The sequence below is a fragment of the Otolemur garnettii genome, unplaced genomic scaffold, assembly GCF_000181295.1.
Source record: "Otolemur garnettii isolate 467f Iridium unplaced genomic scaffold, OtoGar3 scaffold00011, whole genome shotgun sequence".
Classification (NCBI taxonomy): Eukaryota; Metazoa; Chordata; class Mammalia; order Primates; family Galagidae; genus Otolemur; species Otolemur garnettii.
This window is the reverse complement of record NW_003852406.1, coordinates 31958713-31983475: the sequence shown is the minus strand read 5'-3', so window position 1 is coordinate 31983475 and position 24763 is coordinate 31958713. Positions and strand designations below refer to the sequence as shown.

The window sequence follows — 24763 nt, the reverse complement described above, 5'->3', positions numbered from 1 at the left end:
GATGTTGTGATCTGATGGATGGGCTCTACATCCTTTTTTGTTCTCTCAGGCCCTGGCACAAGGCTCATCAGGCCCAAGAAGGGTCACTGGGCACCCTCCCCCCATGGTCACCCAGGAACTAGGCTGGGACCACGGCTGCCCAGCTGCAGTGGGTGGGGGCAGAGGAGGTGACTCTCCTGAGTCAGGTGGGCTTCAGGGGAAGAGAAGCTCACGCCTGGCACCTTCCTGCCCTCATCACAGTCACAGACACACAGACACAGACACATACACACACCCTGCTGTCCTGTTTCTGTGGAGAGCCCTGACTAATTCAGGTGCCATTCTCTTTTCACTTTCCAGAGGATACTTGGAGGCCCAGATGTCTGGTGAGCAAATTACACCAAGACCCTCAATCTACTCATAAAAATGAGAAAACAAATTACTGAGTGTGCACCAGGGATGTGTGCATGCCTTGACCCGGGGTCAGACCAGAGCACAGTGGACACTGCCTTGCGGCCTCAGAGCAGGGCACAGGGCACTGGGCTTTATTGACCACTGAGTGCAAGACAGGCTGATAGCCGGAGGGAGGCCCGGGTCAGCAGTGGGGGGGCTTCGGCTCTTTGCTTCCAGAAGAGCAGAGAGAACCTCAGGCTGGTGAGAGCGCTGGCAGCACTTTACCAGCACACTGGCCAAAGCCGACGCGGTAACCATCTCCTTGACAATGTCCTGCAATGGAGGAGGGCAGGGGTTAGTCACAGCACACTGGGCTCACCAGAACCAGTGCAGTGCTGGTCAGCATGAGGCTGGGCCCCAGCAGGAAGGCAGCACTGGCGAGACACACGCATCTCCTAAACAGAGAAATAAGCCTCTCAGAGGCAACGCTGTAAGCCGGAGCATCTTAGAGGGAGCTATGGGCCCAACCCACAGGCCGGGGTCCCCAGAGGCACTTCAAGACTCGATAGTTTCTTTGATGGTGGTCAATCCTCCTTACATGGGTTTGGGTTCGGTCCTTGGTCCTTAACTAGCCTAAAGCCAGACTGTCGGAGTCCAAGGCCCAGCTCCTCCACCAGCTTTGTGACCTCGGGTTTCCCCAGACCTCAGTTTCCTTATCTGAGAAATGGATCTAATGATAGTACCATGGCACAGGACTGCTGTAGGAATGACGTGAGCTAATGCACAGAAAAATCTGAGTGCAAGAGAGAAACATGTTCTAATAATTTATTCTGAATGTTGACATCATTCTGTGTCAAATGCTCCCATTCACAGAAAGAAAACAGCTTATGCTGAATCTTTAAGGAAGTGTGCTCACATTTGCCTTTTATACCTGCATATGTAAACATGTGTAATACAAACCAACGGACAAAGAAAAATGTAAAAACATTCTCAATGTTGTCTAGCAAACAGGTTTCTTTGTCAAACCGGTCCACTCAGTGAAAGAAAACAGTTTTTGATGAATCTTATATAAAGCATGCTTACATTTGGGGGGAAAAAAAGGGAAACTGAGAACAGTGGGCGGCCCATGGTAACTGCCTCTGAGTGTCAGCTATTATGACCTTATGGGCTGGGTGACTGGGGACAATTTGTTTTACTTCAGAACTCAGCTCCCCGATCTATAAACAGGAATAACAATGCTTATCTTCCAAGGTTGTATGAATTGGATTAAATGTCTTAAGCTCTGCCTGCATCTTTTCTCCAAATCCACTTTGTTTCATTTCGTCAACAAACCAGCAGCCATGCTGAGCACTCCTGATGTCGCTGCTTCTCAGATGGAGACTTGCCCCCCAAGAGCTCTGCAGTGGGCTAAAGTATGGTCCCCAAAGATGTCAGGTCCTAACCCCTGGAACCTGTGAATGTTACCTTACACAGTAAATGTTTTGGAGATATGATTAAGTTAAGGATATTAAAATGAGGAGATTGTCTGGGTGGGCCCTAATATGAGAGAAGCAGAAGAAGATGAGCTGGGGAGGAGACGGCCAGGTGGCCTTGGAGGCAGAGGTTGGAGTGAAGCCACCACAAGCCAAAGAATATGAGTGCAGCTGAGAGAGGCAAGGGCAGACTCTCCTGCGAACCTCTAGCAGTGGTTCTCAACCTTCCTAACGCCACAATGTATTTTCATTGTTAAAAAGGGGTCCCGACCCACAGGTTGAGAACCGCTGCTAGAGAGACGGCCCTGCTGACACTTGGAATTTGAACCTCTGACCTTTAGAACTGTGAAAGAATAGAGCTCTGTTGTTTTTAGCCACAGAGCTGGTAGTGATTTGTCCGAGCAGCCACAGGACACTAACACCAGCTCTTAGTTAAGCACAGAAACTGATCCCAGAGGGAGGTCAAGACAGCAGCTGCTGATCCCCCACCTCACCCACACCAGTGCTCCGGGCCGGGGATAAAGCGTGGAGAGATGGGCTCTACCTGTGCACCCCAGAAGCAAGGAAGGGCTGGGCAGGGCGTAAGGCTAAGGCTTGCAAGCAGTGAAAAAAGCAGTTCTGAAACCAGGACAACCTTTTTGGAAAGAAGTATGGAGAATCCTCAAAGAGCTAAAGATAGACCTGGTACCAGTCCCTTCCACTGGGATCCCAAATCTATCCAGAAGAAAAGAAAATCACTTTACCATACAGACATTTGCACCTGAATGTTTATCACAGCTCAATTTACAATCCCCAAGATGTGGAAACAACCCAATTGTCCATCAACCCAGGAGTGGATTAATAAACTGTAGCGTATGGATGCCATGGAGCCATAAGAAAGATGGAAATTGTGTATCCTTTGTGACTTGGATGGAGTTGGAGATCACTCTCCTGAGTAAAGCATTAAAGAAGGAAAAGACAGGCATCACATGTGCTCAACACCGACTGAAACTAGTAGATTAACAACAACCTGCTCACATGAGAGAAAAGTCTAGTTAAATCCAAGAAGGAGGGAGGTGGGTCGGCAGGTTCCTTCCCGGTGGTAACAGTGTGTGAGTGTATGGTACACCTGTGTGAGGGACATGCCTACGCCTTAGATTCTGCCTTACAAAGGCAGGTAGCAGGGCCTAATTATATATACCCTGATATTAATTGGACTTTTTAAAATTTTTTTAAAAAGTAGTTCTCCCACAGCAGAGGGTTATATATTAGAACGTGGTCAAGTGGGTAGGACAGAATCAGACAAGAATATGAACTTCATGAAATGGGTAACAGGGAGTCATGAGATGATCTTACGCAGAAGAGTAACAAGGGAAGCAAATATGAAGGCACCCAGAGCAGGACGGGAGCTGGTGCAAAAGCGCTCCCAGGATTCCAGGCATAGAGGGATGGTCTGGAGCAGGTCGGGTGCACAGAATTGGGAGGGCACTCTAAAAGGATGCTTAGCAGGCTGTGCTGGTGAAATGGGACCAGGGTTCCAGCCCACAGATTGTCAGCAGTACCAAGACAGCATCAAGAAAGGAGTGGCAGGCTCTGCGCCTATAGCTCAACCGGCTAAGGCGCCAGCCACGTACACCTAAGGTGGCGGGTTCGAATCCCCAGCCCGGACCCGCCAAACAACAATGACGGCTGCGACCAAAAAATAGCCGGGCGTTGTGGCGGGCGCCTGTGGTCCCAGCTACTTAGGAGGCAGAGGCAGGAGACTCGCTTGAGCCCAGGAGTTGGAGGTTGCTGTGAGCAGTGAAGCCATGGCACTCTACCCAGGGGAACAGCTTGAGGCTCTTGTCTCAAAAAAAAAAAAAAAAGAAAGGAGTGGCAGTAAGGCATTCAACGGGAAATGAGTGGCTGGCAGGTGGAGAGCAGGACTTGGCGTCTGAGTGAGAAGGTGGGACTGTGTGTGGGGGCAGAGCAGGCATCACCGAACCCCATGCAGGGACCCCACTGCTTCATGCAAAGACAAAGATGACAACTATGAGGATCCCTGCCATTTTTAAGCACTCACAACATGAGCTCTGGTGGGTTCTGAAGACAAAAGCTGCCTGGAAGGAAAACTAGATATTATCACGTACTGGCTGGGAAACATTGGCCAGGAGTTTAACGCACTTTGTGTTCTTATCTGTAACACGCTGCACTCGTGACAGTGGAAGATAAGAACAGGGACCGCATCTGCCTTTTTTGAGGTAGAGTCTTAATCTGTGCCCTGGTAGAGTGCCTTGGCATCATAGCTTATAGTAACCTCTAACTCCTGGAATCAAGCGATCCTCTTGCCTCGGCCCCCAAGTAGCTGGGCACCTGCCATAACACCTGGCTAGTTTTTCTATTTTTAGTAGAGACAGGGTCTCACTCTTTCTCAGGCTGGTCTCGAACTCCTGAGCTCAGGCAATCCTTCCAGAGTGTTGAGATCACAGGCTGGAGCCACCACGCCTGGCCAATTTCATCTGTCTTTTTATCATGGAATCCCCATGTAAGATTCCATAAATGTCTACTAAACAAATAAACAAGTTCATTTAGTCCTCACAACTATGCTTTGAGGCCAAGTATTGTATTGTATTACTAATTCCATCTGAAAGATGAGGAGAGCTGAGTCTCATAAAGGTTAGCCAACTAAGCTAAGGCCACACAGCCAGTGGGTCTGGGAATCCAAACCATGTCTTCCTGACTCTCAAGTGTGTGCTGCTAGCCATTATGGTGCCTGTCCCCTCTATTAATATGTGGCTGACAGGATGGTCCCGGAGGGTTAAGAGGCTGCCTGTCTCCTTGGAACAGGCTATAGAGAAGTCCCATGAGCTGGCCCCGCTGTGCCTCCTTTGAACCCAGTCATGGGTCACAGAGTCTTGGCAGGTTTTGCCATAAAGTCTAGACAATGAGAAACCTGCCATTCATTTATAACTTTGCTCAGTGAGAGGAAAAAACAAGAACTTCTGGCTCGGCGCCTATAGCTCAGTGGGCTAAGGCGCCAGCCACATACACCTAAGGTGGCGGGTTCGAATCCCCAGCCCGGGCCCGCCAAAACAACAATGACGGCTGCAACCAAAAAAAAATAGCCAGGCGTTGTGGCGGGCGCCTGTGGTCCCAGCTACTTGGGAGGCAGAGGCAGGAGACTCGCTTGAGCCCAGGAGTTGGAGGTTGCTGTGAACTGTAATGCCACGGCACTCCGCCCAGGGGGACAGCTTGAGGCTCTGGCTCAAAAAAAAAAAAAAGAACTTCTACAGTCTTTCTGGCACATGGAGACTCATGTTTGTAGTTCCAGTAGCTAAGGCTGAGGAGAAGGGCAGAACCTGCAGACAGGAACCTGGGAACGCAGTGGAGATGCGTCAGGACAGATGGTGGGAGTGACCATGGCTAGAACAGCACGCACAGGAAGAGGAAAGATGCCTGCCTTGGGAAACCTCACCTGTGATGATGACTTCATCCCCATCCTGAAGGAACTTCCTGGTCTGTCCATTCCCCAGCTCTATGGGCTTCGTCCCCCTCCAAGACAGCTCCAGCATGGAGCCAAAGCTTTCTGGTTCCTTTGTAACAGGAAAAGAAAACAGACACAAGTATTTACACCTGGGAGGGTGGGCGTGTCAGCTCTGCTATGGACAGTAATCAGGAACACCTGGAACAGGCCCGCACGAGGGCAGGGAGACCTCGTGCTCCTCAACCTCAGTGGGACTGCTGTGGAAAGGCCCTTGAGACTCAGCACTCTGCCCCTTCCCCTGCAGGCAGGAGGCCTTCCCACCAGAGGCAGCTTTCATTTCATTCAGGACTGTGAATCCCTCACCAGGGTGCCCAGTCCCACCACCCCACTCCCACCAATGCCCCTCCCCACCACCCACACACTATGATGCTCAATGCCGCCCCACTGGGCAGAGAGTGCTCTTTGAATAAGAGGGTGCGGCAGGGCCTTGCAGGGAGTGACTGACATACACCACACCCCAGCGTCATCAACTGTGAAGGTTCTGAAACTCTATCCTGGTTTACAGAGGCACGGGGAAGGTGGGAAGGGCTGTGCAGTATGGCCACCTCATGCCGGGGGACAGGGGGATGGTGGCGCAGTGAGAGATGAGGCAGAGAACCAACCTCCCATTCCTATGCCAGCCTCCTCCTTAGGCTGGAATTTGGAAGAGAAGGCCCTCCTGTACCTAGTGAGGGATGAGACTATAAGGAAGATGGGGTAGTAAGATACACCCACCCTGGGCTTGCCATTCCTTCTCCAGGGTGAGCTGAAGGCTTTGTGGTTTGTCTGAGGAATAGGGGTATTTTGAAGGCAACACAGTACTCACTGGCCCACTGATGGTTCCAGAAGCCAAGAGGTCCCCTGGTCGCAGATTGCAGCCATTGACAGAGTGATGCGTGAGCTGCTGCAGCATTGTCCAGTACATATACTGTGGGAGGCACACAGTGGGGCCGCAGGTGCACACTCACCCTCACCCAGTCACCATGCCCTTTCCTGGCTGCCCCAGCCAACTCTCCCTGATCCCTTAGAGCAACAGCACACTGTCCTCCTGGACAGCTGCCTGGGGACCTCCCAAGTTCTCTCCTACCTCCTCCAGGAGATTAGTTCCTCCTCTACCTCCTTCTCCAAGAAGCACTGCCTGAGAGCCCCCCTCACTGCTTCGCCCCCAGTCAGCAGCATCCCCATCTGTATGTGATTCTCAGCTGCCCATGGGCACCCTTGAGCCCTAGGTGGGGTCTAGGTCCTCACTTCGGCAGATGCTTCTTGTGAGCAAATGCCCCACTCACATTCTCCCATCCCAGGCTTTGGAGGGGACATTGGGCAATGGAGCAGAATGATTCTAATATGACATCAGAGCAGACTGAGGAAGAAGGAACACTCAGGGAGGCTGGGATGTGGACGGAGGGGGCCAAGGAGCCATGTGGCCATTGAGAGGCTCAGAGGCAGCCTTAGACCAGAGACAGTTCTTAGCCATGAGCCCTCTCAACAGGCCCCCTTGTTGCTTCTTAATAGCTTACGGAGTCCAGAATAATGTCAGATTAAAGGGAGATGAGGGGAATTCGAAATGCAGGGATTCAGAGTGTCTTCCAGTGGCCCTAAACAAACAGATGATAAACACACGACAAAGGCACCCAGGTGCACCCCTCACCAGGGAAATGCAAACTGAAATCACAGTCCCCCAGAATGGTTGGAATGAACAGGCAAATGACACCTCATGCTGACGAGGACGTGGAGCAGCTGAAATGCTAAAACGCTGCAAGCAGGTGTAAATCAGGGTGAGCACTTTGGGAGACTGGAGGTTTCCATGCTGAGTGTGCATGTTCTCTATGACCAGCAATTCCACTCCTGGATATACACCCAGCAGGAACGTGCACAGAAAGTGTGTACTAGGTGGTCGCAGCAACTCTGCAACAGCCAAAATATGGAACCAACTAAATGTCCAGCAATAGTAGAGTGGACCAATCAATTATGGAATATTCACACAGTGAAACGCTTTATGGTAATGAGTAAAATGAGCTATCACTGTGGGCATAATGCCAATACAAGGAGCCAGGCATAAAACAAGACCTGCTGTATGATTTCGTTGCTAGAAAATGGAAAAACAGACAAGATTAATATATGATAATGGAAGGCAGGAAACAGGTGACCTTGCTGGCGGAAGGAGGGAGGGGGCCTGCTGAGACACTGGGAATTTCTCATTTCTGAGCTGGGCGCTGGTTACATAGGGATGCTCATTTTGTGACACTCCCTCAAGCTGTGCACTTATGCCATGTGCATTTTTATCTGCCTGTGTTATGCTTCAATTAAAAATTCACTTAAAAAAAAGTTGCTCTCATTAATCCAGCCCCAAGCAGGACAGGAGAAACCAGCGACTTGACCCTCTGGAATCACCTATTGTCACCTAAGAAAATTGCTGGCCACATCTATGCAGCTTCTATCTCTGGAGAACTCTGTGACCTCATGCTATTTCTAGAAAAAGACAAGGATGTGGAAGCTCCAGGCCCACGGGCTGACCCACTGTCACATCCCAACATGGATCCTGTTCTCCTGCTGGGCCAGGGGCAAGGTCTCCCTCTTTCTCCTCCTTCCAGGAAGCCATCTGAGCACTCAGAGCTTACCTTGAAATTGGACCTGCATATGGTGGTTGAGTGGCTCATTCCTTCTCCTGGCAGGAAGAGAAGAGAAGCCTCAGTGCAGAAGCCTGCATTCCACTAGTGGAGCAGGAAAACACACAGAGGCACACAGAGTCGCTCCGCGGCCTGCAAGCCTGGGAAACTAGTGAGCTCACAGGACATCAGAGCTGAGACACTTCCACAGGGATGACCCAGCCTAGGATTGGAAATACATGAGCACAGGCCACAGCTTTCTCCTCCCAAACCCACAGCAGACAGCATTCACCGATCACCTACACATGCTCCTCTGAGTCCTGGTGTGGCCTTGGAGCCCTTCTTAACACACTGCTCCCAGCAGCCACATGTCTCCTGGAGAGGGTGTGCCAGCTGAAGCCTGCTTGTGATCTGTGGTCAAGGAGAACCCACTATCCCCTCAGAAGCCCTCTGGATTTCTGGGCCACCTGTCTGCCCCCTCTCCAGCTGCTCCAGTGACAGGCAGTGAGCTACTTCCCCGTTTGTGGTATTCACTGAGCACCCACATGTGCAAAGCCACCAGGTTACTGCTGCTCTACTCAGAACAGTGCTGACAAGTAGAAAGCTCTTCTACTCCCTGGAAATCAAGCTTCAACCTTTGGCTCTGGCCTCCCCTCTGAGGTGGCTCTGAGCAGGTGTGCTCCTCAGCACACAAAATGTCTGTGGCCCCCAAGCTGGCTCCTCCAGAGATCGTTTCACCCAGATCGCAACTGGGACTGTCAGAACTGCACATTCAGGCCGGCATGTCTGGACACTGCTTTCTTGATGATCTTGTCCCTCCCCAACAGGGCCCTTCCTGGATGTGCTTGCCCCAGGGGAGGCAGGAGGCAACACCTAAAGGAAAACATGGCAGGAAGGCACTCCAAGGGTGCATCAGTGGACGGAGGAGACCAGCCTAGAGCTTAGGATGCTGGGATTCAGTCCCAGCCTTGACATCAGCCAGCTAAGTGAGTTGGGGGGTCCTTTATCCTCTCTGAGTCTCAGTTTCCTGACATGCAACATGAAAAGGTGTGGCCAGCACAGTTTCCCAGAGCCACTAACATGCTACCGGGCTCCTTCTAACAGCCCTTTCCTCCAAGGAGCATCTGGAGGGCAGGAAGCCTCCTGCCAGGAGCAACTCCAATGGGAAAGACATGGTGTGTAGACAGGACAGAAGGAGGCAAGAAACCGAGGAGTAAAGGAGGCTCAGCCAGAGTATGGCCCAGCAGGTATGGGTGTGGCTACCAAGCAGGCCCTCTCCCTCTGAGGCCCCCAACAAAGGACTGGAAAATGACACCTGCCCTTAGGTACAGGCACTGTGATGACCTTTTTGTTAATTGACTTGCTCAGCTCTCATAACACACCACAAGGTCAAGGCTGCTCTGATCCCATTTCACAGATGACTTGCCTAAAGTCCTAGCTGGGCAGCAGCAGAGCTGTGGCCTCCAGAGTGTCCATCACTGACACTCTGTTGCTCTGCTGCTGGTGCCAGGCTGAGCAGCCACAGGGGATGTGAACCTTATCTGCACAGCTCTCAGGGCTAGGTTGGGGTGGGAACTGGGGTGCTGAGTGTCCTGGCTCCATGAAGACACAGAGGGCTCAGCCTGGCCTCCCAGAGAAGGTCCAGGACAGACTCAGACAGGCACTCAGTGGAAGGGGCCACCCCCATGGGGGTGAGGGCAGAGGTGCTGTGTGAGCAGTGCCAGGCCCACCCTGGGTGGCAGGCCAGAGAAGGACTCACATGAAGACAGAGGTCCTGTAATCCACACCTTTCAGTCCTAAGAGCTAAGAGCTCAGTGACAGGGATAATGTCACGAGGCCCAGCAAGGCTCCCTTCCAACACAAGCAGGTCCCCTGAGCACTTCTTCCCTTCAGGAGAACCACACATGTCTCCAGGCTGTCGCAGCTCCCTCCCTCTCACCTACTTTGCCAAAGCCCAGGAGTCAATGGGGCAGGGCCTGGACACAGGGGCCCATGGAGCCCCTAGGCACACCACCAGCCCCATAGTATACCTTTCAGCATGACAGAGAGGTCGATGTCAAACGTGTAGGGCTGGTCGTGGCACAGGTACGGCAGGGGCTTGGGATCCTGGGAGGGCAGAGCATGGCACAAAGGTCACTGATAGAGCTGAGATCACCCAAGCCAGGCCCCTGAAGCTCCTGCTCTTCCCCCACCCACAGTGAAGAGGGCCAAGCCAGCAGAAGCAGCCCCTCTCCTGGGCCCTTGCATTGTGTCCCTGGACACAGTGTCCCTACAGCATGGGGTGGGGGTGGTCATATGGGCCAGGCTTTGGGAGAAGCAACTGAGGGAGGGGCACCCATAGGTCAAAGGTCATAGGAGCCAAACTGGGATTGTCTCAGAAAGCCAGGTGAGGGGAGAGCTAAGGAAGGTGGGCAGTGAGGGGCCTCAACAGGAACATCATGAGGCCTGTGGGGAAAGGCTGGGCCTAGGGAGGCCTTGGTGGTCAGCGAGGCAGACAGCCCAGTCTGGTGCTCACGTCAGCCAGGGAGGCAGTGTCACCTGCTAGGCGGAACATCTGCACTTTGGCCAAAAGCAGTGTTTTCCCAAAGTGTGATGCATGAGTCACTAGTGGGACATGAGGTTGTTTTGGTGAGTTTAGTAGTTAAACATGCTTCTTTTTACAATTAAAGGTACAGCTAGTGATGTCGGGGACATGAAGTTCCTTTTCTCAACATATTAAAGTTTTTAACTGAGAACTTCTCTAAAGAAAAACATGAAATATAGCCGGGTGTTGTGGTGGGCACCTATAGTCCCAGCTATTTTGGAGGATATGTCTGAGGCAAGAGAACTGCTTAAGTCCAGGAGGACTTGAAGGTTGCTGTGAGCTGTGACACCATGGCACTCTACAAAGGGCAACATAGTGAGACTCTGTCTCAGAAAAAAAAGAAAGAAAGAAAGAAAGAAAGAAAAAGAAAGAAGAAAAACATGAAATAAATAATAGTTCAGAAGGGTCAAGAGACATGAGGACTACACATAAATAGTATTTAGGAAGGGCTGGCACAGGGGATGGCAAGGCCCAGACATCTCTGGCCAGGGCAAAGCAGAGACAACAGCCCTGGACAAAGGCTGGGGACTGAAGCATGAGTAGGGGGAGGCTGCAGCCGAGAAGCAGCAAGGGGGACACACAGGCTGCTGCCAGCTACAGAGGAGGTGACATGTGGGGCTCATAAAGAGGGAGAGGGGGACAAGTCTTGGTGACTGAGGCAGGTGCAGTGAGGGGGGAGTGGGGAATGGTATGAGAACCCCACAGGACTTTCATGGGGATCTGGCCTATAAAGAAAGACCTCCATCTGTTTGGAGCCCAGCAACTGTGAGGTGACCTCAGCGAGAATGGCCTGGGAGGCAGAGGAGGCCCCAAGGGAGCAAGCACGGAAAGTTGGTTTGGAAGGACGTGTAAACGGCTGGGAGCTCGGCCTGGGCCCCACAGGCAGGACAGAGTTAGAGTGGGCACTTTGGGACTCAGGGACACCAGAGAACCAGGGCAGGTCACGTGCCCCAAGCCAAGTGAGGTATGCCCAGGAAGAGCATGTAGCCACAAGGATATCCATGCTAAAGGGGGCATGAACATCTGGTCACAGGTGACTCTGGCCAACAGTCGCTGGTGATGGGGTGGGACTGTGGCCAGGCTGTAGCAGGCTAAGGAGGGAGGATAAGACCAGGCAGGAACTGGGGAGCTGCAGGGGTTGCACCCCCTTACCACTGGGCTTCAAATTGCTTTCTGTGGGTTGGGCTCCAGGGTGTGCCCTTTGCACAGAACAAAACTGAAGGCCACCTAGGAAGTTGTGCAATGGGGAGATACTGTCGGGGACCCCTTCTCCTGCCAACTGGCCAGTTCCCTTATTCTAAAGTTTACACAATTCTGTTTTCCCCCAAGAACTGTGCTAGAGAGCAGAAAAACAATGGGGAGTGACAGATGCCACAGCTGCCTAGAGGTGACAGTGATGGGGTCCCGAAGGGCACTTCAACATGCACATGGGGTAGGCATGGAGCTGCCGCTCCCACAGTCTGCATGCCCGCAGTGGGTACTCCCCACACTTCTGGCAGTCTGCACGCTTGCAGTGGGTGTTCCCCACAGAGGGTGTGCTCACCTGCTCTGGATTTGGCACAGCAAAGGGCAGGAGGGCGTCCATGGGCACCACCCACGGAGAGATGGTGGTTCCAAAACTCTTCCCCAGGAAAGGCCCAAGAGGGACATACTCCCACTTCTGAATGTCTCGAGCTGCAAAGGGGCAGACCCAGGACTTACAAAGGCTGACTGGGGGCAAATCTTCAAACTGGGAGAGATTCTTCCTGGGACCCAGGGTACCATGTCCCTCCTACATACGGCACAGGGCTGACAGCAAGGCTGTTAACCTCAAATCTTAGCTTAGCAATTAACTGAAATCTCTCTGAACCTCGGTTGCTCATCTGTAAAATGGAAAATTACCATTACCTTGCAGGGATCTGTGGGAAAATAAAGGTGGGGCATTAAGCACATAATAAGTGCCCAATAAGTACTAGTTATGGTGTCAGGCACACCCTTATCAACTTAAGAGAAAATTCGATCTCAGAGAAATTATGGGACTGGGCCAAGTTCTCTCAGCCAGAAGTCTGTCTGATACCTAAACCCACGGTCTCAGCCACTATAACACCTGCCGCCACTGGTCAGCAGCTGAAACCATCCCTTGCTTCTGTGCAAGTGTCCCATGTCCCCAGGCTGCCGCTGGCCTCCCCCAAAGCCGGCACTTAGAGGGCCCGGTAATCACCACTCCAGTCGTTCATCAGCACCATCCCGAAAATGTGCTCATGGGCCTTGGAGATGGGGATCAGCTCCCCGAGTCTGTTCCCGGGGCCTACAAAGAAAGCCTGATGTGGGGGAAGGTGATTAGAACCTGGGGCTGGGCCAGGCGCCTATAGCTCAACCGGCTAAGGCGCCAGCCACGTACACCTAAGGTGGCGGGTTCGAATCCCCAGCCCGGACCCGCCAAACAACAATGACGGCTGCAACCAAAAAATAGCTGGGCACTGTGGCGGGCGCCTGTGGTCCCAGCTACTTGGGAGGCGGGGGCAGGAGACTCGCTTGAGCCCAGGAGTTGGAGGTTGCTGTGAGCTGTAATGCCACGGCACTCTACCCAGGGGGGACAGCTTGAGGCTCTGTCTCAAAAAAAAAAAAAAAAGAACCTGGGGCTGACCTTTGTCACCTAGAGAGCAAAGGTCAGGCCTGTCCAAGCCCTGCCCTAGGAGCAGGACTGCCACAGGGGCCTGGGAGAGGCTGCTGTATTTCCAGGTGGCGACCCACACCAAGCTGCCCAGGAGAGCGGTATGTAGCAGCATGGAGGTACCCACCAGGGCCCACCACATGACCCAAGTGTCACTGCAACCTCTTTCCTCCAGCACACCCCAGGCCATCCCTCTCTGTCCTCTTCACCCCATATATTACAACTTGATACCACATGAAACTTGTGAGAAATGAAAAGATGAGAGCTTGTATCCATGTCAGAGGCAATCAAAAGGTGACCTCCTTAATGCAGCAAAGAGCGCCTGATGGGGCACATCGCACAGCCCCGTCCCCCCTGCTGCCTGCCGTGTCTGAAGCAGACGATAACGGACACCGTGTGTGTGAACTAGCAGAACACTCAGATATTATCAGGGAGAAACTGAGACATCGCTTTCAAAGGCACACAGACTTGGCTATGGCATTTGGAAACATGAGTGACACAGTTTAAACACTGCAAATTTTTCATTAAGATTAAAAATAAAAAGGCTGGGTGCCTTAGTTCAGTGGTTAAAGTGCTAGCCTTGCAAACTGGGGGTGGTGAGTTTGATCCTTGCCTGGGCCTCCCCCTGATTAAAAAAAAAGAGAGAGAGAGAGATAAAAACAAACCCCCCAAGGGCACCATCCCACTGAGAAATCCACCTTCTCCTGTATCATTTGTGCGCTTTGCCCCACCCTTGTCCCTACTCCGACGTCTTTCCTTTACTCTGCTCCAACTATCCAGACGGGGCCAGCACCGGTGGGGCATCTACCTGCAGTCCTTCATTCTCCCTGAGAATAGATCCTGGTCCCAAACCAGAGGGCTCCCAGGGTACCCCCAGGAAGGTGGCAGGAGGCAGAGGGCTGCCAGAATGCTCTGCTACCCTCCGGCCACCCCAATCCTCTCCTCTGCCAAATCCAGAGAAATCAAAAGGCAGCAAAGTTGTGACAGAGAGTTCTAGAAAAGCCAACTAGGTCTCCAGCCTACATCAGCCAACCCTGGATTTCCACCGCTGGAGCCCAAATGGGTGGTCACTGCCCTCCTCCTACATCTGCGGTGACGAGGCACTCAGAGCTTCTGAGGCACCACATTAAGCCATGGGTGCTGCCTGTGGGAAAGCCCTCCACCCACCTGCCCACAGCCCCTGACCTTGCCTGGTGCCACCACCGTTACCAATAGCCCAGCAAATGCTGAGACACTGCCAAGTGCCCACAACCCTCCCTCCTCTGGTTCAGTTGCCCCTGGTCCCTTCTCATCTGGAGACTGCCCAGAGTTCAGTGTCTCTCTTAGAAAGGGCAGCTCTGTAGCAGCACAAGGGACTCCTGGGTTGATGGGACCAACAGCCAGTGACAATACCTGGGCTGTGCTGCTATGCCCCAGTTACACGGGAAGTTGCCACCAGGGGAGACCAGGTGAAGGATATTGGGATCTCTGCATTATATCTCACAACCGGATGTAAGTCTATAATGACCTCAAAATAAAAACCTCAGTTGAAAGAAATGTGCAACCCTGGAGGGATCACAGCTGTGCAGGTGTGTGGGCCCAGCCTCAGTGTGGTGGGGCTGGCATGGCTCATTCCCGCTCTTCACGGTAGTGATGTTCTGTTAACAGGTGTCCTCAAACTACAGCCTGCAGGCCACATGCAGCCCACCTAGGACATTTATCCGGCCCGCTGGGTATTTTTGCTGCTGCTGCCTGTCCTGCTTAGCAGCCGACTCATCCCAGGGCCCACAGTCCGGCCCTCCAACGGTCTGAGGGACAGTGAACTGGCCCCCTGTTTAAAAAGTTTGAGGACCCTTGTTCTGTAACATCACTGCAGATGCTGAACCTTGTTTCCAGGGGAAACCCAGGGTTGGTTAGGCTCCTGCCAGTCTCTGCTCAATCCCTAACGATATGACCTGCTTCATGCATGTTTTTGTTTAAAGGCACCTCATCTAATATATCTTGCTGATTTGTTACCACTGAACCAACAAACAGCCACACTGTGGCCAAAGCATTATCTAACTTGTATACTTTCTCCAGAAAGCACATCAGAGACTTCTTGCAGAGATAAACACTGGACGGAACTTCAGCACTGCACTTGAGGACCATTATAAACTGTTAAATCACCCCCTAAAAAGCACAAAACATGAAAAATGTGGCATCAAAAAGACCACAGAAAGGACATGCACGTGCTTAGACAGGAAAACAGTCACCTTGTTTGATCTCATCTGGGACCACGTGCCAGTCTGATGTGACTCACATTTTTCACTGCTCTGCATATGTCCATGAATGACCACAAAAGCCCTCCAAATATTCATTTCAGGGTTATAAATAAATTTTCACAAGCAGGCAAATTTGCAAATACAGAATCTGCAAGTAATGAGGATGGACTGTATTTCTGACAGACTGATGGGGACACAGAGCCGGCTAGAGAGGAGTGGATAGCTCAGGACACGGGACAGCCCCCACAGAGGGCTCTCATGCCGAAAGGTTTAACAGATCTTGTGGTGACAAAATACCGAGGCACCGCTTACCATTTCCAACTCTATGTCCAGGAGTTTGCAGGGGCCATATACAGGGGGCTTAGCTGGAAGAACAGAAAACAGAGTGCTGTGAGGCCCTGCTCACACAGGGCTGGGCACCCACCGGGCTCGGCACTGGGAGGCCCCTCATGCACAGCGATGGCACCTGGAGGACTGGGTGCCGTGAGGTCCCGCACACACAGGGCTGAAACACACAGGGCTGGGCTCTGGGGTCACTCACAGTCATCAGGCTTCATCTGTCCCATGGGCCTTCGGATCGGGGTGCCAGACACCACGACAGAGGAGGCACGGCCATGGTAGCCCACAGGTAAGTGTAGCCTGACGCAGGAAAGCAAGGGAGTAGAGGACACCAGTGCTGTTACAAATTGTAAAATAAACTTCAAAAGCATTAAAAAGTAGAAACCGAGTCAACATAGATGCAGAGTTCAAAAATCAAAAGGTATCCCTGAGTGTCCACCCACGGAGGAAGGGATACGCAAAATGTGGTACATAAATGCAGTGAAATATTATTTAGCCTTAAAAAGGAAATCAATTTTTTGACATGCTACAATGTGGATGAAACTGGAAAACATTACACTATGTGACAGAAGGATAAATGCTGCATGATTCCTTTTCTCTGAGGTCCCCAGAGTAGTCAGATTCAAAGAGAAAGAAAGTGGAATTTGGCTGCCAGGGACTAAGGGAAGGAGGGGAAGGGAGTCGCTGCTTACTGGGTACAGAGCTTCAGTTTTGCAAGATGGGAACAGTTCTGGAGATGGACGGTGGTGATGGTTGCTCAGTGTGAATGTACCTAGCATCACTAAACTCTCAAAAGCGGTGAAGATAATAAATTTTATAATGTATGTATTTTGCAGTTTTTTTAAATTTTGACTTTTTTAAAAATCAGAAGGTGCTCAAGGGTGAATTTTTCAACTGTTTCTCTACCATTAAGCATTCAGATTGCTTTCAGCTTTGAGCCCCTAGAAATACTGCTAGTAAACATCCCTGCCCTTGAATACAACACATTAGTGTTTTTATTTCTGTAGGACAGATGCACAAAAGTGAGACTATAAACATTTAAATTATAAATGGTTTGCATCTACAGTTTGGGTTGATCACATTAAGCATATTTACCTTTATAATAAAGAACAGGTACATGAAGTAAAAAGGCCACACCAGGCCACCATGCCTCCCATGCCAATAGAGAAGCCCTGTTCACTCTTATTCTGCAGGACACAGGACAGAGATAGCCATAGCTCCCAAACGTGGCTTCAGACACTGATAAAAATCGGTGTCCCAGGACCCAGTCTCTCCTCTCACTTCCCGCTGCCACTGTCCTTTGGCTACTGGGTTCCTGGAACCCAAGTGACAGATAGCTCCTCTGTGCCACCAACACTAGAATAGACAGGTTTGGGCAGTTTGGGACAAACATAGCCCAGAGCCTGCATAGGGCCAGAGTCTTTAATATTTGCCCACCTTAAGTAGAAGCCTGGAGCCTGGGTTCTGGTCCCAGTTTCGCCCCTGCCCTGTTTCTCCTTGCCCTTGGTGCTTAACTTCTTTGGGTTGACACTGCTCTCTCCCTTTTCTCCCTCCTCTTGGTCCTGACAGACCTTTCCCTTGTGGCATGACTAGGGTGACCAGACGTCCCGCTTTTGAACAACTTGTCCCACGTCCTGTGGTGTTTTTAAAAAGTCCCGATTTTTGGAAAGAATGCACAAACTGGTGGGAGAACAAGAAGGGAATATACAGTTTTTGGCTGCCATGTGGCCATTTAGCCAGAATACGAGTTTTATATTATTTTTGTTAATTTTATAATGTTAAACTGTAATAATAACAAATAATTGCTGAGAAGTGATTATCAAGAACTGCTTATCAAAGTTTACATTGTTGTCAGGTCCTGCCCTGCCCTGTCCCCTGCCCTGCCCCTACCACACCCCCCGGCCGTGTTGTCCCGTGTTACCAATGTTAAAATCTGGTCACCCTAGGAATGACCCATCTGAAACACTTGCTCTAAGAAGAGCAGGTTGCTGGCAGCTCCTGGGTCTAGGGTGTGTTCCTCCCACTGTGTCCAGACCTCTCAGTTCTAAGCAACTGCCACATCCACAGATAGCACAGAACAAAAGGGACCACAGCTCTGGGTCCTTGGCCTGGGCAGTGGCACTGACGGAGCTGGGAGACAGGCTTGGACCCTGTTCATCCTCAGGCTGGTGGATGCTTCTCAGCGCTTGTTTCCCGCCCATAAAATGGTGAGGACCTCCGCAACCTCATAGAATATCAGAAGAATCAAATGAGAGGATATAATAAATCAGGTTTGAGGAATACATGGCCCTGAGCACACCTGAGGATTCTTCCTCATCAGAGAATGTAAGTGTGGACCGTGCTGAGGGCTAAGGCTCACTGACAGAACAACACACGACTTACAAATGAAAGACTCCAGAAGGATGAGGTGACTTGGGAACTCTAATTCCTATCTCCGCTCTCTAGATCAGTGTTTTTCAACCTTTTTTTTTTTTTTTTTAAATCTCACAGCACACTTGAACCTATAGTTGAATTTCCATGGCACAATTAAATTAAGTAGTTCAAAAAAACAGTAAAAAAAAAAAAAATACTATGCTTTGAATTTCTTTTGAAAATAATTAATGATCTTTAAACATGTTTGCATCATACCTAAGACATTCACAGCACACCAGTTGAAAAATCATTGCTCTAAATGAAAACGCTTAAGGGACTTGCCTTGCTCAGCAGGTCCTGAGCCAAGCTGAGAAGACCAGAAGCTGAGACTACTGTGTGCAGAGGTTACAAGCTCATGGTCATTACTGGTTACATGGTCATTACCCAGTTTACTGTGACCTAAGAAGGCTTGGCAGCTCCTGCAACAAAGATACTGATGGAAATGGAAAGACAGATTTTGAACTCATCCAGACACCTGGTCTAGAACATACCAGTTCGGCATCAGTGCATTGTCCTTGCCCCTGAACATGATCCCAACGTTGGTAGCATGCTGCCGAGAGGAATAGAAGTCTGTGTAGTCTCCTGCAAAAGACCCAAGAGATCCCATCAGTGACCCAGATTCTATGGGATGGAGAAGGGATGGTCCCAGGGATTGGGGCCATAAGTGTACACACAACAATGTTTGCACACCCCAGAGCTCAGCCTGCATCCACTACTCCAGCGGGGGGATACCAGTGCAACACAAAACAGCCTCACTAAAGGTTTGTTTTAAAGCTCACAAACAAATAAGAAATTAGGAGCCCAGATTTTCTAAAACACATAGTAGAATTTGGATATGAAATGGCTGACACCACATCGAGCCCCGTTTCATTAGACTTCCCTTCCATCCCCCAGTGCCAAGGACAAGGTCTTGTTCAGGGCAGGTGCTGAGTCAGGGTCTGCTGATTATGACAAGCTGAATGGGGTGGTTTGCAAGCTGCAGACCCTGTCGTCTGAAGGAAAAATTAGTAGGGACAGTTGCCTGTTTATCTTTCTGAATCTTTCCTTTGGGGGGAAAAAATCTGGGTACACACCAGTACCAACAACCTAGACTAGAAAGGAAAGTGGTGAAGGACAGGAGAGAAAGAAAAGTCCATGGGGCAGATCAGAGGCTTGGGGCAGACAAAGCCTCAGCTGCTGCTTCCTATCTTAGCCACAGCACATAGACATAACAACTGAGATATTTTCCAAAAGAATAGATCCATAACAAAAAAACAAGAAGGGGCACAATCAGTCAACCACACATCATGGGGATTCTCTAGGATAACTGGTTTGCACAGGACCAAGGGTACAGGAGGAGGAGGAGTGAGAGGCCAATTGCAGAAGGTGATTCGGCACCTGTGCCCAGCCCCACCTATCTCTAGTCCCTTCTGTCCCCACCCTTTAGCCAGCTTTATCCAAGCAGCCAGCTGCTGGGGATAAAGCCCAGAATCTTGATTCTCAGCCCAGAATCAAGAGCTGACCCAGAGCACCCAGATTTCCTGGGGCAGGGAAGCCAGCCCCTCAGCAAACAGGGGCCATCCCACCCAATGGGGGAGGTTGCCTCTCATGGGGCAGAGAGCTGGACAAGGACAGAGGGCCACAGGCTGATTCGGCCTCTCTCTGCATTAGGCTGAGAGAGCTTCCATAATTCCAACTTCCTGACCTACACTCATCCAGACACCCTGCTAAGTGCACACATCACACTGGGGCCCTACACAGCCTTCTGGCCTCCTCACTCACCACTGGAGCTCAGAGCACTTGCCCCACCGCTTTGGGGAAAATAAGAGCCTGGTTACAAACCTGAGCAGCTGGCAACTGGCCCAGGCGAGCCCCTTCGCCCTGACACATGGGCTGAATTAATGCTCTACTTGTGTGTTAAGGAGGGTCAGTGGGGGGAAGGGGATAGTCCCAGAGCCCCTCTTACATTTCTTCTCCCACCCACATGGACACAGGGACCAGGGCACCAGGCCAGCCCCCTTGGCCCACTAAGCTGCCTGGTCCTTGTCTCAGTAAACTGACTGAACTCACCTATGGTGGCTGGCAGGTGCATTATAGCAGAGGCCTGGGAGGTGAATGCACTGAAACATAGAACCAGGAATTTCAAGGTCATGCAAGTGACATGGCTGGGTCCCTACTATGGTTATCTACCCTCAGGCTTAGCCCCAACCCCCTAGGACTCTGCTTATAATCTCCGGAGCGTACTTCTGCCCAAATGGGTACAGCTGGGCTGAACCTGGCCACAACACTGAGGATGTTCTCCCACCAATGCTGAAACACCCTTTCCTATTTCTACATTCCACCCTAATTCCACTGGGACTAGAGTGGTAGGGACTCCTCCCCACTCTAGACACAGACAGGAACACAGATGCTGATGAGGAAGAGCTGAGGAAGAGAGCAGCCCCTACCCTGGCACCGAGGCAATCCCGGTCCATCCAGTACCCTCCCGCCAACCTGCAGCCCGGCAGGGGCTGGGTGAAGGCTGGTCTGAGTCTACCCAGCACACAATCTGCTATGCCCCTGCTGCCCCATGTGTCCATATGTTCCTTTACCGCTTCCGCAGCTCTGCATCATCTCTCAGCCTCGCCTGGCCAGCAGACAGCAAGTTCTGTAAGCACGCTCTGGCCTCCTTCCAGGCTGCCTGACCCAAGCCCATGAAGCTGTTGAGAACAGGCTAGGACCAAAACAGGGAGAGAAGATCACTCCATGGGGGACCCCTCCTGCCAAAGGGAGGCTAAACTGTGGCCAGCCCCTGCCACTACTTTCCCAGTCATTCTAACTCTCAGCACTTCTGCTCTTAGTTCTCACCATGCTGGAGAAAGGCTTCACCTTTCTCACCCCTCACAGACTTGCCCTCCACTGTCCAGGCCCAGGAGCTGCTCCCTGGGACAGCAACCGTCAAGCTTGGCCCAGGTACAGGTTCCAGGGGAGGCACAGTCCCATCTGCAAGGGTACTGCAGCCTAACCAGCCCCTTTCACAGAAGCTCAGAAGAGGTTTCATAGCCAGTGAGACATAGCAGAAAAACCACACATGGGCTCTGAGAGTCGGTGTTCCCACCCTAACTCTAACACTTCCACCTGTGTGACCTGCGAGAATCATGTCTCATTCCAGAGGCTCGGGTGTCCATCCATGTAGTGACGATTCCAATTCTTTTTTTTTTTTTTTTTGCAGTTTTTGGCCGGGGCTGGGTTTGAACCCACCACCTCCAGCATATGAGGCCAGCGCCCTACTCCTTTGAGCCACAGGAGCTGCCCGACAATTCCAATTCTTATGCCAGAGGGTTGTTGGGAGGAATGAAGGAAAGCATGTATGCAAAGCTCAGTCAACACTATGTTCCACCCAGCCCACTCAGAGGGAAGACGTGCATCCCAGTAGCTGACCACTGACAGGAGGTGAGTTCACGGTCATCCTATGTGTGCACATGCAAACTGCAGGCTGACCCCTCCAGCTATACCTGCATACCTGGAGGGCAGGGCTCAAGGCTCCCACCTTGGGGGCCCACACAAGCCTTTGACAGGCAGAGGCTCCAACAGCCTGATGGGGAGGGAAGCAGAACTCCTGGAGAGCTTCCTCTCGGAGCCAACTGGGAAGACTCAGCACTGCAGAGACACTGACACCCTTTTCCCCTAGAAGCTGGTCCCAAAGCCACCTCCTGCCAGCTTGTCTGTTTGAGAACATCCCTAGCCTTATGTAAGCAAAACCTCTGAGACCTCTGACAGCACTAGCTCTCTAGGAAATGGAAGGCAAGGAGTACTTTCTTGGTGACCTTTGCATTAAGTGTTGCTGAGATCAGAGACAAGCCATTTCACAATGTCCTACCTGAGAGAAGACATCCTGGTGTTTGGAGAGGACAGGCCCAGTGAAGAGGTGGTTAATGACACTGAGGTCCAGGATCTGGTCGCCTATGGCCACGCCGATCCTGGGTCTTGGCTAGGAAGAAAATGGCATGGTCAGCACTCGGAAAAGTCTCTGACAGGGAGTGGCACATTTACTCAGAAAGCCTGTCTACTTAATAGCCCACAGGTGCCCCTTTAGGCAAAAGGGACTACGGAACTGTCTCCACGGACCCTTGTGTCTTCTCTACTTCCAAGGTAAAAAGCAAAAAGAGCCTGTGTTCCGTGAATGAGAAATAAATCAAATACCCCTTGGAGTGGGGTTAGAGCTGGCAGCCTGGTTCCAGCCCCTTGTCTCCTATATAGTTCCCTAGGAACTTCTGCCTTACTAGGAAGCTGGATTAATTTTCAGGTTTAACTAAGGCCTTCGCTCAAGGCAACGCACATGTGAGGCAGACAGTGAGTGCCTCTCACACAGAGCTGAGGGCCCGGTGCCTGGACTCATGAGCACTGCTGTGGCTCAGGCTGTGAGGGAGCCAGACTGCTCAGGACATGGTAGTGGGGGGGGGGGTCCCTTTGTGCTCAGCACCAGCACTAATACAATGTCTTAAACATTTGGTAAAGCCTGGTTTTCAGCCTACAACCCTGACCTTTGCTCGTCAACAAGGAATCAGAAACAGTGTTTGCAGACTCTGCCTCCTGGGGCTCTGTTCTGAGCCCAGATCCCAGCTCTCCTGAACCACCAGCTTTACCATATCAGTTGCAGAGAGCAGAGAGGTGGGGGTATTAGCCGGCCTTATCTCCACCAGCTGCTGATTTGGGTAGGCTGAGAGAAGATGGCCACTTCTTCATGTGTGTTAGCTTTCCGGACCAGGGGCAGACTACAGGTATAACCTCACCTAGCAGAGGCCCCAGCACAGCCTACCCTGGAGGAGGCTGCCTTGGAGCCCCCTACTCTTCCCTCCATGGCTGACTCCCTAGGCCTCAGTCTCCTACTCTGGAAAACAGGAAATCTGCTGCAGTGGACAAAGAGCTGTACCACCTGGACCCAAGTGGCCATCTACTCAGGGGACATGCAGGCCACATCTCTGACACTGGCCCCCACACTCAGCTGAAGCCAAGAAGGTATCACCAGCATTGAGCAATCTTCAGGATCTGCTAACATAGGGAAAGGGGGGTTCTGCCTTGGCAACTAGGCATTCCCTCCCATGGGAATGTCCAATGCTTGCAGTGACCGCTTTAGACAAGGCCTGTTCAGCTGGAAGGCCCTGAGCCTTCTGGAAAGCCAACTTTTCATTCCTGATACTTTATCAGGGGCTCTCTCTCCCTGATTTCCCAAGTGGCTGCATCTCCATATCATAACAGCAGGGCATGGTGTCTGAGAGCCCTTAGCCATACTTCAGGGGACATGAATTTTATCCCCCTGGGAAAGCAAGTCAGAGAACCCCACTAAGGGTGTGCCTACCTCTCACTAATGTTTTCTTATAATGTACTTTTGCTCCTGGGAAAGGGGAGGACATACCTGCTGAGGGCAAAGTGTTAGGAGGCGGCAGAGGGAGGGCTCTGCCAGCAGAGAGGGTGGTTGGCTAAAATGGGTTAAGGTTTAACACACCTTGTATTTGTGTCCTGCAGGAGAATGAGTGTTAACTTTTTGAGTCCTTGCAACATCTGATCAGGTCTGCCAGTTGTGAAACCACAAGCTGACTCTTCTAAAGCAAGGCATGTGCCACAGGCAAGCCCATAAAAGACCAGTCAACTTGGGGCCAATGACCAGGCATAGGAGAGGGGACCTCACTTTGCAGGAAGGGGCCTACTCCCAAGTGCCTCATTTAGCTAGCAAATGTCTCCTGAATACCGTTAGTTACAAGCAGATTCCGGGGTTCTGTAGCTTACAGAGCTGAATCAGGAATCTACCTTTAAAATTGGGAGCAGAAGTCTAGGTAAAAATACCATAAACAAATCCAAGAGAACCTGCTTTTCTCACCCAAGGATCTTCTTATTACCTATCTGCTATAAACCCCAGTTTCCAAAGATTCTTTCTACCAATCACACTACACTTAACTAAGTCCCAGTTCATTTCCCTTTCCCAAAGGGATCTTTCTGATCAGCAAGAGAATGCCAAGAAGAGCACACCACTGACAGAATTCCAGCTGGAGGCAAAGACATTTGCCATCTTAGATCCCACAGCTCTAGTAAGGAAGTAAGTGTGTCCCTGAGTCGCTAAAATACCAGGTTCTAGGGGCTAACCAGAGAGATTAACGACAGCCGTAACCTGGCATCTAGGGGAGGCAATCACACCACAGCAACACTGCATCAGGCAGCAAGACGGTGCACTTTGACTTGGGGGTAACAATAATCGTCCCTGCTCTGCTCGTCTGGGAGGGAGAGCCACCTGCTCTATTTCATTTTGCATTTAATCTCACACAGACCGGCAGACACTGAGGCGGACAGATTAAATAACGTGCACAGCTAGAAAGTCACCAGCGGGATTGAACCCGGCACTCTCTAGGGAGGGGTCTTCCAGAGAAAGGAGGCCCCGGCCTCCAGCCCGCCCCCCGGCGCCCCTCCGCTGCACGCCCTCCCAGCTCCAGAAGCCCAGGCGCAGCGGCTCACGTTGCCTGCGGTGGAGAAGACGCCATAGGGTAGGTTGTGGATGGGGAAGTCAGAATCCTCGGCCACCGGGATGAAGGACATGCTGGCGAACACCGGGCGCGGCAGCGGTCGGCGGGCAGTGGGCCTGGCTGGACTGGGC

General features: G+C 51.5%; 1 protein-coding gene across 3 annotated transcripts; it reads right to left on the bottom strand.

Moving 5' to 3' along the window:
• Positions 1–489: 489 nt before the first annotated feature.
• Positions 490–24763, bottom strand: FAH (fumarylacetoacetate hydrolase). 3 transcript variants are annotated; one of them, XM_003784576.3, is made up of 14 exons: positions 24625–24760; positions 21998–22108; positions 20730–20851; positions 20209–20258; positions 18651–18741; positions 15950–16047; positions 15721–15773; positions 12716–12815; positions 12059–12189; positions 9962–10037; positions 7944–7990; positions 6152–6253; positions 5278–5395; positions 490–705 (listed from the first exon to the last, which is right to left on the bottom strand). In XM_003784576.3, the coding sequence occupies exons 1-14, from the start codon at positions 24703–24705 to the stop codon at positions 626–628; spliced, it is 1260 nt and encodes a 419-aa protein (XP_003784624.2). In that variant the 5' UTR covers positions 24706–24760; the 3' UTR covers positions 490–625. The 3 variants fall into 3 exon arrangements, 1 of the variants encoding a protein (XP_003784624.2); XR_002771953.1 differs by lacking the exon at positions 490–705 and having other exon boundaries at positions 5375–5395; positions 6152–7230; positions 24625–24762; XR_002771954.1 differs by lacking the exons at positions 490–705; positions 5278–5395; positions 6152–6253 and adding exons at positions 7213–7230; positions 8235–8804 and having other exon boundaries at positions 24625–24763.